Source organism: Egretta garzetta, unplaced genomic scaffold, assembly GCF_000687185.1.
Source record: "Egretta garzetta isolate BGI_Z169 unplaced genomic scaffold, ASM68718v1 scaffold53, whole genome shotgun sequence".
Lineage (NCBI taxonomy): Eukaryota > Metazoa > Chordata > Aves > Pelecaniformes > Ardeidae > Egretta > Egretta garzetta.
The window spans coordinates 1,959,300-1,977,480 of record NW_009259312.1 but is presented as its reverse complement, the minus strand read 5'-3'; the positions used below and the strand labels follow the sequence as shown (position 1 = coordinate 1,977,480).

At 45.0% G+C, this 18,181-nt stretch overlaps 1 protein-coding gene across 1 annotated transcript in view; it reads left to right on the top strand.

The window, feature by feature from the left end:
- IL1RAPL2 (interleukin 1 receptor accessory protein like 2) overlaps positions 1-5,133 on the top strand; it is a 382,362-nt gene extending 377,229 nt beyond the window's left edge. The window contains exon 10 of the mRNA XM_009636393.1: positions 4,436-5,133. Coding sequence (XP_009634688.1) covers positions 4,436-5,133 — 698 coding nt within the window. The remainder of the gene's footprint in view (positions 1-4,435) is intronic.
- The last annotated feature ends 13,048 nt before the right edge of the window (positions 5,134-18,181 follow it).

Genomic DNA, 18,181 nt, shown 5'->3' with positions numbered 1-18,181 from the left:
ACCATGTCGAATACAGAAAGTCTGACAGTGGCTGAAAGAGTGGTATGCCGAGAGGGCAGTGCGGCATGCTGATCTGCGTTATGTGTTTCTTTATGTTGAACTCATCAGCTGTCCATTGGCTTACGGTGGGACTCGGCTCTGCCTGGAGAGGGGTCAACACTCCGCTCTCTGTGTCAGCGGTTCCACTTGCATTGCTCTTCTGGTCTGAGCTAACAGAAGCAACAGATATTTAATAAATAGGAAAAGCAAGATATGCAATCATTTTTGTTATAATAAAGTAATCAGAGTTAGGGTTTGGGAACTATTCAGTTAGGAAACCAGGACTGAATTATTCTTCTATAAATAACTTTCTGTAGTGATAGTGCCATTGCCAAACGCAGAAACACTGGTTATTTTCAGAGTGCCAGGAATCAGCCAATATAGGGCTGATGGTGGATACTCTTTGCTTCTTGTGGTGCTGCAGACCATGCTTCCCAAAACTATCTGTAGGACTTTATATGGTTTGTGGTGTTCTTTCCCTCTCCCTCAACTGCTTCTGCAGATCATCTGAATCTGATTAGTCAGTCATTTATTTGTGTAAGCAACTCTGTGTCCGTGGTGTCCATTAATTTCCTTGCTCTTGAGTCTGCTTGCGTATTAGGTTGTCTGGGTTTCCTTCCAGCCTGTGGTTACTGTAGCTCATTCAGGATTCAACGGGCAGTTATGCATGACTTAACTGCAAATGGGATGCATGTCTTGGACTTCTTCAGCACTTCAAACTACAGTTCAGCATCATTACATGTTGGCAACGTTTGGTGAACACATATTTGCTGTCAGGTGATCTCTCTTCATTACTAAAGGGCAACCACGCAAAAAACATGTTTGTTTATGGGTCTAAAAGTTCTTGCTGTCCATACCTGCTTGGGCATTGCATTGGACATGATGCAAGTAAGTCACTGATAGAGCTACTCCTAATTTTTTTGACCTATGGGAAATGCTAACATTTTGAAAGCAGGTTTTTGGCCATATTGCAAAATGATGTTTTAAGCGGGAAAAAAGGGTAAAAATTTAAAGTGTTATTTTTCAATAAAATCAAGTGGGTTAATTCTAATGCTGACATTTTATTTTTACATTCTAGTTTATGATAAAATACAGTCTTTGGGAATTAAAAACTAATAATTCCATACTGATTTTGTCAAGACAATTTTTTTTCCCCTCACAATGAAATGTCATTGAAGTTGACACCTTCTGCAGTCAAAGTGAAGTTTCAGCACCATGATCTTTATTTGATGGAAATATGTGTTCTGGAATCTTACCGATGAGCCTAGTTGGTGATGTCATTCCTAAAGTCCCTGCTCATTTTTTTTCTTGCGAGTGAAACAGAGCCATTGCCTAACAATTACTTCTTAGCTCACTGGGAAGGTGAAAATGACCCTTTCTCCATCCTACATTGCAATATGGATTGCTTGGGGTTAATACCTTCTAATGGACTGAACACCTAAGATGGACAACTCAACCTGCGGTATTTTGAGCAGTCTCAAATTCTGAAGTGAAAGGAGGGTGGGTGATGCAGGTTTTGCAGTCAGTCTGGTACCACTGGAAAAAAATAAAGCTTGAATTTCCACAGATGGGAATCTGTCTCCCCCATGCTTTTCCTTGCAGAAATTTTTACGTTGTGCACGTTGGACCTATTGTAGAGTGCACCCAATGTAACCATGTGCTCCAGGGAAGTTGTCACCTACCTTTAGTCCTAAAATGAAGTTATTGGGAGTACTAAGTACTTCTGGACCAAATGGCTGGAAAATGTATTTCCCTTTCATTTGGGTTTCCAGTTTCCTGTAATATAGTGTATTTTGTCCTCCGTGCACCAACACCATGTCATTGGCCATGTCTATCAGTGAACCAGCTGCAAACTTGCAATTTGAAGGAGCACCTAGTGGTCATTTGTGAAAGTGTCTGTGTAGTCGACTGTAGAGAGCTCTAACTTGTTGCAATACCCAGTAAGTAAGGTGGGCATGCCAAAGGATGGGAGAGGCACAGAGGGGAGAAGTATCCATCTGGGAAAATAGGGAATTTTTCCTCTCTTCTTCCCACTTCATTCCCTGATTGACTAAAGCAAAGTCTGGTGAGTTTTTGACTGAGATGGTATAATGGATTATTGCTATTGGGTTGTTGCTATTGAAATTATTGCCGCTGGATTATTTGACGAGATGAAAGTGGAGTGATTTTTTGTTCGTTTTGTTGGTTTGTTTTTTTAACAGGATGCATATCGTATATGCATGGCTGTGCTTAGCACTGACCTGGATACGTGGTACTGAACGGTATTTGTGTCCTGCAGAGAATTGTCTTGTACATAGCAGTGTTCTGAGTTGTTTGAAGGAGGGATGAATATGTCCCGGTAAAGATGCATGATAGTTTGTTGTTTTACTGTATCTTGCAGATTCAACCTCTAATGATGAAGCTTCCCACCTAAATTCTTTCTTTTTGGGAGCAGAAAGAAAGGAAGAAAATGAAGAGTCTGAGCTGTTGATACATTGGGATAATCTCTTTCCATTGTATTGAACATTTCTACCTTTCCTTAAGTTTTGTTTCACCAGTTCTGCTTATCATTTTCTCATTGTTGCTGATTCTCTCCCCTCTCCGCTGCCTCTCCCATGGATTTTAATGTTGAATTTTTTTCATTAATGAGTAACTATTTTACACAGAGCAATGTGGGGGTTTTCCTCATAAAATATTTTAAGAAAAAAAACCCCAAACTGTAAATGCTGCATGATTAAAGAATCATAAAACATTAACTAAAAGCCAGGATTGTTGCATAGACATTTGTAATGTACGTGTATGTCTTAAATTTTTGTGTGTCTGTGGGATGTTTGCAATTGCCTCTTTTTTCCGTTTGTGAAAGAAATTCTTCTTGCTGCTAAGTGGTGAAATAAAACATTGGTAAAGGCAGATTTGATGCTAACTACGCCTTCGGTCTCATGAAAATAAGCTATTTTAGAATGTTCCTGTTGGCCTATTTTGTAGCTATTTACTTTACTGGAAGTGGTGTGAATAAGCATGCTGTGGTATAGTGCCTGGGACTATAAAAATGAGTCTTGCAGTAACAGATGTTGATTAATGATGTTATTTGTAATCGTTGTTCCTGCTAGAGGGCAGTGTGTGTAAGAGAGGCCCTGCCCTGTGCTGAGTAAAGATCTGTTCTGTGCAGCTCTTGTGTCCAAGTCTTCATTTATAACATATGCTTCTCCTCTGTTGTCAGGCGGCACATTCTGAGTAGCATGGTCAGGAGGTTCATGTAGTTTAAAAACAAAAAAAAATAAAATTATGTCCCATCTCTAAGCTCGCAATCACAATGCTATGCAACCAATGAACACTTCTTTGACCTTAGGTTTTTTTTTTTCCCAAATGATTTCATTTTTCTGGTCTTGACCCAAAATCCATTGAAATTTGTTGAGGTCTGTTCATTTGAATGGGTTTTGGATCAGGTCTGTAAGTAGATCTCTTTCCCATCCTGTTCCATGTCAGACCAGTATAATTGGCTTCTCTTCGCTACCATCCCTGGGACAAGTGAAACTCGGGGATCCAAGTCCAACTTCAAGAATATTTTGTAGTTCAGTAAGCTGACATCATGGAGCTAATGATGGGGCTGGCATTTCTGCTTACACTGATCGTTTGCAACTACTTGGCATGCATGAATAAAAGCAGAATAGCATTTTCTTTATCACTGATGTCTCAACAAATAAACACCTCCAATATGTTTAAATTTTCCATTTCTTCCTGTCACTTGTGACGTTTCTGTTAATACCTTGGGGTACATAGAAGCACAGGTTTGTGATATTAGACCATTGGGCCACAAAGAATGTTCTTGTGCTTTTGTGGTCAATACCTAAAGAAGAAAGAGCTACCATGATGCTTCTATGCAATAGCACAAGTTCTGCATGCGGTGAGGGTTGGTTTCTTTTTGAGCTCTTGCAAGTTACAGTTCATACACCCTGCAGCACCCTCATGTCCTTGCATCTGAAACACAAGAACTGCTTCCCAGAGTGTGCTTCCCTCGGCGCGATGTTAATCATAACCAGCGTTAATGTTAAAATTTACACAAACATTACATTGATCTTGACCTGTATTTTTTTAGTGAGTGAACTGTGTATTTTTAGTCACTAAATGCATCTACACAGTGAGGATATTATGTAAATGTCATTCTGTCGAGATGAACAGGGAAAACCAGTAAAGGATGGAGTGTGTTATTAAGGAGTTTTCTATATGTACTCCATAAGTAGAAATACGTTGTGATACACAATCCTATTTTTGTTGGAGTATATTGTGAAATGCCCCTTGTCTTAAATGGTGTGGATGAGTAAACTGTAGGATTTTGTTATACTTGATTGCAAGCCTGATGTTTTGATACAATAGACTTCTTTATTCTTTACTCTTTCTCTCTTTCTATAATTTGTAGCCTACATTGAAGATCTCACAAGATGTGTTGAACAAAGCAGAAGACTCATTATCGTGTTAACTCCAGACTATGTTCTCAGGAGAGGATGGAGTATTTTTGAGATGGAAAACAGACTCCATAACATGCTAGTCAGTGGAGAAATCAAAGTTATTTTGATTGAGTGTACTGAATTAAAAGGGAAAGTGAATTATCACGAAGTGGAATCTTTAAAGCAGACCATCAAACTTCTCTCAGTGGTCAAGTGGAAAGGACCAAAAAGCAGCAAACTGAATTCTAAGTTTTGGAAGCGCCTAGTCTTTGAAATGCCAGGGAAGAAAAAGGAGGTGGTGTCTCGGCATCAGGTCCTGGATTCTGCAGAGCAGGGCCTTTTTGGAGACCTCCAGACTGTACCCTCCCTTGCCGTCACAGGCACTTCTGCCACGTTGGTAGAATCGCGGGCTGATTTAACTGATTACCATCAAGCAGACTCTGTGCAAATGAGACATTATTGCAGAGGATATGAATATGATGTGTCAGCAGCAACATTGCCAGTAGCTTCCATAAGCAACCATCACACATACTGTAACATACCTTTGACACTACTAAATGGACAGCTACCTCTTAACAATACCATGAAGGATCCCCAAGAGTTCCACAGGAACAACCCATTGCTACCTTTATCAGCAAAGGAGCTTAGCTTCACCAGTGATATTTGGTAGTGAAGATCAGGACTCTCTTGAGATGCTTCATGACCACCATGAAGACACGTTTTTAAAGAACTTTGCCCTAACCCCATGGGGTGAGAAAACATACTCGAAGCAGCGGCACACTTGTTTGCTTTTCTACTTGAACTTTTTTTGTTTACATTTACAAATTATTGACAAAGGGGGCATTCTTTTGTAACTCAGTAATGTCCTTCCTGTCTTTTAATGTACAGTTTTATTGCTTCTTTAAAAAGGAGGGGGGAGATAGAAAAAAAACCACGTCCCATCATTTTACAGTAGGTTTACAATCTGGGATGCATAAAAGCTCACTGTATATGATCTCCAACATCCATACATATTTAAGTAATAGTATTTGAAATACACAGAAGTTGTTGGGTTTTTCATCTAGACTTCAGTACCATTTGAAATTCTAATCATGCTATGAAAATGATTATCTCCTGCACAGACCACAAGAGGTGAATCATTCTCAAAAGGAAGGAGGAGGAAACCATCCCGGTAACATTGTCTCGCAAATGCATTTTAGAAGATGACCAGCTGAAACAATGCAGACGAAGCTTTATCAATAAAGTGCATAGCGACAGTTGTTGCAGTATAAATCACCTGCTCACAGCAGCATCCCTTCATTTTATTACTGAGGCATGTTGTATTCCAGTCCATGGTTAGCAGTGTGGTTTTATTATAAAACTGACTAGAATATCAGAAGATGTTTAGGAGGGTTTCAAACTGTTTTGCTGTCGATTATAGATTATTTCACAAGTTTTGCAGATTTTTAATGACTTTTTTTAAAGAGTTTAAGTATAAATTTATCTGCCAGGCAATTCATTAATTTGAAGTTTCTTAAGATCTCTTGAGCTCTTTTAAGATTTGTAGTAAAGGCAATGTGTAATTTTACATAGGATTTTTTTTTTTCCCAAAATCGGTAGTTACAATTTGAAATTAACCTTTTTGTGAGAACATCAGCAATAGAAAATAATTACTACAGCAATATCTAGAGATGAAGTGCTAAATTATTCAGGTTTACTACTAGTCTGACTTCAATTGCAGTGATAATCACCAGAGGCAGTTCTCTCTCTGTTGAGCTGCCTGTCAATTTAGGTACCCTTTCAGTATGACTGAAGCGGGAATATTTCTGCTCTCTGTGCAACTAGGGAAAAGCAATATTTTTAAGCAGCTGGTAAGGTCTTGTGAGTGATCCCATCAGTCAAACAGGGCACTGGCATTTATCTTTCGTGGAAAGCGTTCTTGCTGCTTGTGGGTGAGAGGTGTTGTACAGGTACTCAGCATCAGGCATTACTACGCAGAGAGTTGAGTTTTCTTTGGACCAGTATGTTTCGTGGAGATTTCCGTACTCAATTGATTCAGGGTTGCAGAGTCAGACCATGGGGACAACAGTATTCAGGGAAAAAGCTCGAAATAATGAAGGCAGAAGCCAGTTTTGCAGTTTCTGGCACGGCTTTAATGAAAACATAGTAGACACGAGAGTTTTCTCTCAATAAGATCTGCTGGAGCAAGTTCCCAAAAATTTTTTTATGGCAGGCAACCTAGCCTGTATTTCAGTATGTTTTTAGCGTTGTTCTCTTTGATTGCATGAATAAAAGTTAGCACTCCGCACTCAGCCGCCTGTGGTCTCATCAGCAAACAAGTTCAGTAAATCCTTGACATTTTGCAGTGGTTCCTAAATTGTACCCTACAGTCAAATGGAAACAAACACTGACCTAAGACTTAAAAGTATCCAGAATTGGCCCAAAGGCCATGAGAATGATCTCAAATGTGCAATAATTCATAGAGGTCGGTATTTTTCCATTGCTTCTTTCCCCAGTTCTTCATTCTGTGCCCTCTTACACCAGTTATAATCTGTAAGATTTTCATCAGGCTCTAAATAATACATGGTTATGTTGTTTTTTCCAGCATTATTATGCATTTGACACTAACACTGAAAATGGAAATCTAGAAAAGATATTAATTTGTTACACGGTATAGGACTATAACTTGCTCTTTTGTGAAGTTAAGTTCTGAACTTATAGGTGTTTAATATGCGTATTTTTCTACTGAGAAAGAAAGTGATTTTACCTCCATTCTAAATAGATGTATTTCAACCTCCTCCCAGAAATCTACAAAATTTGCACTGTTTTATAAGTGTTGCAGACTGTGTTTACACTGGCTATGTTCTTTAATGCAAAGTGTAATTTAAAAAAAGGAAAAAAAAAAAAAAAAACTAAAAGAAAACCCTGCATGAAAAGAGCTGCGTATGTTTAAATGAAAAGCTGTACTTTTCATTATTTTCCTTTCCACATTACTCTAGAATCTGGCTAATTCACATAGAATGTTCAGTGAGATTTTAAACCTACTAGTTCTGTATTAAGCATGCAAACTCCAAAAAAAAAAAAAAAAAAAAAAAAAAAAAAACCCCAATGCACTTCTTTTATTTACAATGACTGAATATGGGTGGCAAATTCACGTACTGGGTGATAATACGTCTCTTAGAGCAGTAGCTATTCAAAAGCAAAATGCAGTCACGTTTGCATTGAGGTACCATGAAAAGAACAGTTTTTCTGTCATTTTGCAAAAGCACATTGTGTGTCTGTGTATCGATATCTTTTAGTTATAGCTGACAAGTCACAATCTGCTTTAAGATTTCCAAGTGTGTATCGAGTACTACAACAATATATACATGAATTGGAACCGCCTGTACCCCTCTGCTTTTAGTGTGGGGATGGGGACCTGAGCTCAGGAGGCCTCTCATTGATGGAGTTTCATGTAATACCAGCACGACATGCTAGAGGCCAAGTGTTTCCGCAGGTAGCACTTAAGGGTCTGGAAAAATACTGTCAAATGGTGAAATGCATCCATCGGTGGGACTTGGGTGGCACAGAGACCAGGAGCTTGTCCCACTGTGAAAATTGCCTCCGTAGCAACCCTCTGGTGGGGTCCCTGCTGGTGGCCGTGACAGCTGGATCAGGGCCTGTAGCAAAAATGTTCTAGCCCAGTCATGTGAAGTTCACTGGCTGAAATAGAAGGGCATTCTGCGTCCCCCTGTCTCACCAAGCCACGTACTTGCTCAGCGGGATTGATCGGGGCACTACCCTGCCAGCGCGTGGTGCTGCATCTCGCTCGTGCGACCGTGCAGCCCTCGCCATCCCCGGCTTGCCAGGCTGTGCCCTCCCGAGCGACAAAATCAGCAGCCACAAGCATCCTTATTGCAGCCACGTGGGGCTTCTGATACGGGGCACGTTCTTTTTTAAAAATGCTTTATCATAATGTTTAGAAACTTCTACTTGTGTACTTACCTTTGTGCGTGATGTGCTTCAGAAGCAATTATGGTTTGAAGGTTGTATATAAAATGAGCTAGAAATTGGAAACATAGCCAGCCTCTACAGATTTCATGTTCCTCAAGAAAGTTCAGAGAGAAAACGGTAATTTTAAATTAAGTAACAAAGTAGGGCGCATATTGACAGTTCTTGGGGGCTGTGTGCTGGCCCAGTGTTTTCATAATTAATATTCCTGTCTGTAGAGAGCAGATGAGAAACCTGTACAAAGACATTGCCATTCCCTGCCTACAGGTCTGCTCCAAACCCCATTCAAGCCATCAGAAAGAGTTCTCTCAAATTCAGCAGACTTTGGATAAGTCCATAAAACCTCAGGTTTACTGTATACAGAGGAATAAAAAAGACAAAAGAGAGAGAAAGAAGACAAGAGACTAAGAAGCATTTGTTTATTTAATCTGCCTAAAATCAGGTTCATTTTTGTCCCTGTTTGGTGCAGATATGCTCCAGGACTATCCAGCCTTGGGAAAGGAATTTTGTTCATTCTTTGTTATAAACAAGATAAGGACTTGGGAATAAATAACAGAGACTTTTCAAAAAAAAAAAAACCCACATGATTTTTAAGGGCTTCTACTCTGCTCTCAGTAGTTCCTTTGCTTCAACAGGCTTTCTCTGTTCATCCAAATGCATAAGCACATACTTAAATTCCCCTTAATTCAGTGAGAAATACTTTACTGAGCAGGGCCTGGAAGAGTAGTTCAGTGCCAGAAACCGCGGCATTTAACAGCCTTTAGAACTGAGCCCTTACGGAGAGCCTCAGAGCAGCTTTTCCGATTTCGGTCTCTGAATGGATGCGAGTATTACGGCAGAGCAGCTGTCAGGTCGCGCAGTCGTGGTTACAAGAGAGGAAATCTTCAATGCTTGTTAGCTTGGCAGGGACATCTCCCTGGGAAATTCAACGGTAGAGGGGAGAACAATGGCTTTGTTCATTGTGTCCCAGTTGGGCAACTGGGAGCTTACTGGCAGCAGCCATGGGATGGCTTGATTAGAAATACTGCCTGCAAGACACGTCGACCTCCATGCAGCATTTCATGGATCTTCTCTTGTGCACCCTTCTTCTTTTGTGCGCCCTTTGAGGTTTACGCTGGGGCTGCAAAGTTACCAGGACACTAAGAAATAAGTGGAGAGCGTGAAGAAGGGCGAGGAAGAAGAGAGCAGTCAGAGTTCAAGGGTTTCCCAGGCAGACGTGCCGATTCGGATAGCATGATGACAGCTCTTGCATGAATGCATCATCTTTGTCCACTATTCAAGATGCTGGGCAAAGTTCTCCAGAAAAATACAATTTCTTGCCGGCTCACTTGCTTCAGAACCCTTGTCTTGATAATTTTAAAATTAAATTTCAGTTTCCTGTTGGATGGGAAACTTTCTTGAATTCTTACACAAAAGAAAAAAAAATGCTTATTTATGTGTGTGGAAATTCCCCACAAAGTAAAAACTCATGCTTTCTGCTGGTCCTGTGGGTTTGAAACGTGCATGTAACACCAGAAGCGTTACTAGATCACCCCTGGTGAGGTGGGTGAGGTGAGGGTCTCTGCAGTGCAGCGGGTCCCATCGCTGGAGAATCCAACTGGCTCCAGCATTTCAGCAAACCAAACTGCTCGCTTCTGCCATTGCCCGGTTCTCCCGGATGTGCATTTCCAATAAGCGAGGTCCAGAGTCAGGAGGAAAGCGGGTACCAAACCTTACTGGTTAGGACTGTCCCAACAGCAGTTCTGCAGCGTGTGCAGCGTGTCGTTGCTGGGTGCTCGATCAGTTTGCATCCGTACCGGCCCCAGGGCCTCTTGCTTGCTGTCTGCTGAGCAGTGCAATCACAGCCAGGGCCTATTTTTCCAAAGCAATTAAGCCACACCAGAGTCAGATCTTACCAAATGCCCATGGGAATTAGTCCTGGTCCTCAGTTCTTCTGTTGCCAACATTTGTTAGTTAGGACTGTGAGAAATAATGACTGGTCCGAGCAGCAGAGCTGGAAGAGCCACGCCACGGCTGCAGTGGGCGGGCCCTTCCTCACACCGGTTGGGAGGAAAATGGGTACCTGAACATGACGATGAGGTTCATTTAATGTAATCAATATTGGTCTATTTGCTTGTACAATAATGAAAAAATACATAAAAGTACCTTCCTCCATGGTCTTGAAGATATTTAAGTTTTTGAAATTTCATAAATAATAGTGATTAAAACAGTTCCATTTCAGCGCAGCAAATGTTAAAAACATGGGATTTTGGAATACTTTGTTACAGGAGGAGAGCAAAGTTTGAAAGTGGAAAGGACTGGCACGTCATGTGCTCGCGAACCCAGAGAGCGATGTTCTGAAATGCACTTTGCTTCCCTAAAGAAAGGACATGAAGTGTTTGTGCTGGTGAAGGAAGGGCAGCTTTGCAATGCTTACGGCAAGATGCCATTTGATCATTTCAATGCCACTGGAGCAATTCAGAGGTTAATAAGGCTGCTCCAAAGAGGCATCAAAGAATGTCTCAAAAAAAGGAAGCATAAAGTAAAAGTTACCAAGCTTTGCCAGGATATTTGTCATTTAAATATAAAACAGTAGCACTGCCAACAGAAGCAGAACATGACCTGTCAGCGTTTTCTCTTCATTGCAATATCATTGTACAGCTACAGACCAAGCAGGAAAGCAAATAAATAATAACAATAAAAATACAGTTTGTCAAGCTGAGCCAGATTCTCACAGTAGGTATTCTATAAACAACTCCTCTAATTCATTTTGATAGAGAGTAATTGACTTTACAAGGTTTTAAGAGCTTGCTTCTCTTCAGGATGAACACAAAGACAAAACAATGTATTTTGTACTAGATGAGTTTTGCAATTTCTTTTAAGACTGTAAAATAATCCCTTTGTACACAGCTGTGGGTGGTAAATGTTTGCCTGGCTGCAAGTTCCCACCATGGGCATGCAAAGTGGTTTGCTGGAGTGAGAGCACCAACAGCTACTGCTGACCCCGTTGGAGGTAGCAGACCAACGGGGCCACATTTGGGTGTGGTGGGGCACCCACCGTGCTCACACATGACAGGGTGGGCTTAGGCTGGGCAATGCCTAGAGAATACAGCACCAGTTCAGACCGTGCTCACACTGTACAGGAGGATTTGCAAAGTCTCTGGTGCCCTCTTTTAATGGAGAAATGTAGGCAAGCCAAGGTGGCAATGAAAATTGTCAAAGGTAGAGTTGTGCGCCTCATTTCTTTCTAAATCCAAATTATTTGGGATTCAGAGCATGCCCTGGGATTTATGATGTGGAGGAGAGAATTAGTGATTCTCATGCAGAGAGCACAAGGGGCTTTGCTTTTACTACCAAGACATATTTTCATGAGAAATCCAGACCTGACGTGGCCTAGACTTAATGTAAATGAGCCTCTTATGAGGTGACTCAAGAAGAGAAGGTCTAATGAGATGTGAAGAAGCTTTTAAAGTACAATACACTCTAAGCAGTGTGGGGTGGGGGCTTAAAGGTAACTTCTGCCAGCACCTAAAAGGGAGCATTTAATACGTAGTCCCCAAATAATTAGAGTCCGTATTCTCTGTAGACTGCGCACAGAAAATTCACATCTATTCCACAAATTATAACAACCTTTGAAACGCTTAACAGCTCTTTGATTAAAGGATATCAAAGGCTTTATGATCATGAAACAATTAATCTAACACCTAACTCGGCTGGGGAATTGTTTTCATCCTCCCTTTAGCAAATGAAAAACAGGGTTAGGATCCATTTTGCCCAAGATTCTACCAAAAACCAAAGGCAGAGCTGGGGCTGTGCCCACAGTCTCCCAGTCCGGAGCTCTGCCCAGCAGGTAACATTCCCTGGACCAGACTGACAACTTCACAGCGGATGGATCGGCCCGGCTCCATGGCCACTTCGTCTCTTGACCAACAGAAAACGACTGTTCCAGCCTGTGTGAACAACCCCCGCATGCTCCCTAAGCGGGTCGCACCGTGGCTGGTTTGGGGGGAACGGGAGGGCTCTCCCAGGGTGAATCGAGGCACTTCCCTGTGGGATCAGCAGCTCGCCACGGAGAGGTGACGAGACAGAAGCTAATCATCGGCAGCCAAGTGACTTTGGAAGGACACAGACTGACAAGACGAGATGACAGGAAATCTCTGCGCTGTAGCAAATTATTGGCAAAAGGCGACAGTGGGGGGGGGGAAATTGGATTGTCAGATAATTTGTACCTAACAACCAGCCTGAACCCAGATCAGAGCTCTGGCTCTTACACTGCCAGACTCGGGGGGAATCTGAACAAAGTTCAAACTTCATTGCTAACACCCATCAACATAATGAAGAGAATAAGCATCTGTGATATGACAGTGCCAGTCTGTGAAGAAGGCTTCAATCCAGGGCCAGAAGCTTTCAGTTACCCTTCTGAACAATTTCTCCTTGCAAAATGCAGGTATAGGTACATCTTAGTGCATAGATAATTCAAAGCAGCCCCTTTACTGCGGAACAAAAGAGAGGAGCCTGAGACAGCAAAATAAAGGAGGATGTTCGTGAACGTGGTTTACCTGGCTTGTCCTTGGCAGACCCCCCTGGGTGAGCGTATCCGAGAGGTGCTACGGAGCGGCCATTCGGGGTGGAGAGGGGCAGGAGCTGAGTGCCTGAGGGGCTGGAGCCCACCCCCGCCTGCCTTGAAGAGAAGCCTGTGCCAGTGGCTGGGGGGATGCACAGGGCACGGGCACTGCTCGGGCACCACGGCTTCAGCAGCTCGCAGGCACTGCAGCCTGCTCTGGGGTCCACGAGAGGGCCACCAAAACTTTCTGTGGTACCCAATTCCTGAGCTCTCCAGGGTCCAAATGGAGGTACCTCCTATCCAAACAGCTCTGCCCCCAGGAAACAGGCTAAGGGGCTAATAAGGGAAACAGTAACAGGAGTCATTAATTCAGCAATCTGTTTTAAACCCCTTTCTTAAACCATTAACTGTATCGTATAAACTACTCACCTTACTTGTCTTTAAGATACTGAAGTCCCTGGGGAGGGTTTAGAAATAGCATTGCCTGTAGCAGGGAGTGGTTTATGCACAGTGTAAAGCTGGTCACAGTCATCCAGATCAAGTGGGAGATGAAGCCTTGGGTGGCCACTTGAAAGCTCTGGGCACCGCTTGTGAGATCTGGGCACTACTGCCCACGGGAGGAGGAGAGGACATGGGTCTGCAGGTGGAAATCTCCAGCACTGCACCATGACCACTGGGACGGGGAGCCGGAGCGGCGCAGCCTGACGGGCAGGGTACCCCAGTGCCCCACGGGCAGCCGAGCATCGTGGTGGAGCACCTACGGTCAGGAAATGGAGGCAGCCCGTGACGAGGCCTTCTCTTGCAAAATACAGCAATGTAACCTTTGAGCTGCTAATCATTTTTCCTTTTTGGCAGCCAAACAAATGTTACGGAAGAGTAATTCTCAGCATCCATTATACCCTGAGGGTTAACAAACATGTGTAAGAAGAGCTCCAGATAGAGAGCTGGCAGCCTCTGCTTCTCCTTTAGTGTGTGGAGAGCTCTGCTGAGATTTGAGGGATGATGGGAGTTGTTTTTTTTTTTTTTTTTTTTTTTTGAGAAATAAGGTCACAGAAATTGTCAGAGGAGCATGTGGAGCGATTATAGCAAAAGCACAGAAGCCTGTCAGAGAAACTTCCCGATTTTAGAAGCCTGGTTCTTGTTATTTTACAGCAAGACTGTAGAGCACAGACTCTCCCCAGGAGCTGGGGGAAAGCACAGTGGTTTGTGCAGGGCAGCGGCAAAAGTTGAGGCAGGAGTGGGCAGAAGGGCAGAAACCAGCGTGGCCATATGAGGTGGCTGACGCCAGTCTCACAGGGTGCCCTGTGGGCACAGAGCCTCCCGAGAATGGGGAACTGCAGCGCCCGGCGCCCTGCCGTGGGCCGACTGCCCGAAGCTGCTGCCGTCCGGCGTCTCTGTGAGGCAGCTGCTGGTCTTGGGGCAGTTTCTAGTGGGCAGGCCTGGACCTCTCCTTTGGCAGCCCTTGCCCTCCGCTCAGCAAAGAGGCTGAGGCTACAGTCAGCCCAAAGACCAGATTATTGTCGGGTGTGGCAGGGTAGGGGTACGGTGTTCAAGGGGTGGCACGGGGACGCCTGTCTGGGGCCAGCGTCCAGGTCACAGACGTCCGGGTACTGTCATTTCCTCAGCAGATGATGCACCAGCATTTCAATATGCACGTCCACCAGGCCTTGCTGGCCCAAAACCTCACCAAAGTGTCCGGTTTCCAATACTTGCTCGCCCCGAGCCAGTATAAACCCCACAGGAGTAGCACTTGTGGCAAAGCTACGATGTCGGAGTGGCACTAAAGTGTCACCAGGTAACCTCGTCAGGACCCATTTAACTTGTAGCAAGTTATTAGCTTCTTAAATAGTACTTAAAAACTGCGATGTGGAAACTGTGTTTTCACAAAGTAGCTCAAGGAGAACAAGCTCAGATAATCATCAGCCTCAGCGTGTCCCTACGGCTTTGCCTGGCACCACCGCCAAACCTCCCCCTGGGCTGACCTCCCTCTCCTAGCTCCTTCTGCTCTTCCCTGGGTTCACCGTGTGCTGGGGGCATCCCTGCTGCCCCGTCCCCCACCCTGCACGGACACACCACCATTTTCCTCATGATTTCATGTTTACCTCGTACTTTGCACAGAGCCGCGTGAGATGATTCCCTGGCTGCAGGAAGGGGAGGGCTCCTTTTGGGCAGCTTGAAATGCAGCACCGGGGCAGTAAGGCTCACTGTAATGTTTAGAAATTACGTTTTATGGTACTTGGTTAATTCAGTAGCTTACCAGGTAACACCAAGAAACCAGGCAAAGGCTCTAATGACACCACGACCAGCCCCTAGCCTGCAGCCTGGGCGGTTTTCATATGGAGGAAGATGGATTCGGCGTACGTGTGAGCAGTGAGCCGCTGACGGTAAGCTTCGTTGGAACACAGCAACATTTCTTTAACTTTGCTGTCTCCCCTACAGGCTATGGAGGAAGTGAGTAACTCCCAAGCAGGCAGCCGCGGACCCGGGAAGAGACTGCAGGTATGTGTTGGAAGGTAAAAACGTGCTGGTGCCCTGACTCGTCTTGGTGACAGTCAAGCCTAAGACAGACTTCCCCAGGGAAATCAAAGACTGCTAATTTGGAGGGAGGAAGCAGCGAGGATTTTTTTACACTAAGATGGTAAAATAAAGGTCTCTGGCTGAGATACCCATTTCAGGAGATGAATGGTAATTTGCCAGAAGAGGGGACAGCTGAAATTAATAATGATATTCTGCTGTAATTTGTACTACTCAAAAGCCAGAGACAAATCAGTGTGGTCACTAGGGATCTGTACCTGATTTCTCTGAATGAGAATTTGTTCCATTAAGCTGAGCAGCTTAAAAGGAAGGTTGTAGTAACGCTGAGCATTTGGCTTCGGTTGATCCAACAGCTTCTGCCGGGGATGAAAAAAAAGACCTGTGAGTTACAGGGCCTGTGTTTTAGTAACTAGATCGGTTACTGTGATGTGGCTTGGCAGAACTTGTGATTCCTTCTAACACGGGGGGGATTTCCCAGCCGTATTTTCAGTTTGCCATCTGGAGTACAAGACCATGTCCTCCCCGTGCCCCGCCCCCCCAAGTTTTACATGGGTAAGACGTCAAGGACTGCACCAAATTTTAAGAAGCGAGCTGAAACCGCGCACCTTACTCAAGCCAAGCCAACCCTCCTGGAGTCAGCTGTACTGTGAAAGACCACAAAATTCGCAGCGTTAAGTTAGCATTCCCCAGAGACCAGAATTGCCCCTCCTGACCCCAAGAGCCACCGGGTTTGAACTCAGCTAAAATGCAGTCACCGTTGTCCCAGCCTGCACCTCTGGGAAGGGCCTCAGCACCTCCCTGGTGCAGCCACCCGGGGGCTGGCCCCCGGTGAGCCCCCTCCCCCGCCGCCTCCGGTTTCCCCTCTGATCAGCCGGGAAGGCAACGCTGCAGAAAATGCTCTCAAAAGGTTAAAAAGAAAAATGCGATGGAAATGCTGGCCAAGTAAGGATCAGCCCTGGAAGCTTTCTAATTCTCAGTTTGAGCTTGGACATGTGGAAAAAATAATAGTCGTGAAAGGACTTGCAGGCCCTCCCAGTCTGGATGAAGAATAAACAATACAAAGGGACACAGCAAAGAGCAAAAAAGATAGGGAATTTCTGATTATCCTCTCAGCAGTTGTAACGTGGAAATTAGGACAGGATAATGGGCCATTTAATGCCAGCATCTGCACTGGAAAAGTGGAGGTGGCCACAGAGGGGATTAAATATGACTGGAAAACCAGCTAGCATCAGTATGGGAGAATCGTCAAAATAAGCCAGAAAGCTAAAGAGAACGGGGATGCACAACACCGATGTTTGCTACATTGTTCACAGAAATGTCAAGGGAAAACACAAACCCATGCAGCCACACAGAAGCAAAGCAAATTGTTATCTGGCGGAGCAGGAAGACACGTCTGGGCAAGAAAGAAAACAACTGATCTCGGCGGGGTAACCGAAGTCCAGCAAAAAGAACAAAAGGGTTCCAGTACGGCAGAGTTAAACTGAAAGTTTTTCTGGGTTTTGTGGGTTTTGGGTTTTTTTTTTTAAAAGAAAAAAATGCCTAGGAAAAAAAATATGACGTGCTATTGCTGCTTCAAAGCAAGAGGTGGTATAAAGCAGCTCAGAAGAGGTGTGTGAGTACCCACCGTGTGTGCGTGTCATCACGGCCACCGCAAGGAACGGCTCTGGTTCTAGAGAGCAGATTAAAGATGAGAAAGTGCGCAGGGCGGTAATCGGCGCCCGGGGAAGCCGACAGCACAGCCAGGCTGGTGAGGCAGCCTCCGCTGCGCCCCAAGGGCTCGGCACAGCCATGGTCACAGCCACGGGGGAACAGTGCTGGGCTGGCTAAATCACAGCATCACAGACTGGCAAGGGTTGGAAGGGACCTTGGGAGATCACCCAGTCCAACCCCCCTGCTCAAGCAGGTTCTCCTAGAGCATGTTACATAGGACATCGTCCAGGCGGGCTTTGAATATCTCCAGAGACGGAGACTCCACAGCCCCCCTGGGCAGCCTGTGCCAATGCTCTGTCACCCTCAAAGTAAAGCCATGGGGCAACTTGTCACCCCCTCCCACGGCTGCCTGACACCCTGTCTCTGCAGGGATTTACCCCCGTGTGGGTCGTATTGGTGCGGGCTGCCTGCCAGCGCTCTGCTCCGGACAGCGAGCGGGTGAGGGAGGGGGCCCCGGCCAGGGCTGGGCAGGGGACCCCCCCCCACACACAGGGCCACACAAGCTGTGGTGGTGGCCTGAGGGCGGAGGAGCAAGGTGGACAGTCCGTGGCGTAGGGCCAGCTCTGCCAAGGTACGGGGTGCCCAGCTCCCCACGGGCACTGGTGCCACGCAAGAGCACGTGCAGGGCACAGCACGGCCGCAGGCTGGGAGCACCGCGGGCTGTGCTCCTGCGCCGGTCGCTCCGGGTGAGCACAAGCCTCCTGCACAGGGCAGGCAGGGTGCAGGAGCTGCATGCTCGCACGGAGGAAGAGAAACTGTCTGGCAAGGGCTGTCCCCCGAGTTACAGCTGGGGTACCCTACAGCTAATGGAGTGGAAAGCTGTGGAGGAAGTGTGACGGACCACAGTGCAGGGCGTTGCTGCGCGAGGCCGTGACTCCTGTTGTGCTGCAGCAGACCGGGTGCATTGCAAACTGCAAGCAAGAGCTGCAATTGCTGTAGGTCCCCAAGTTGTACAACAACA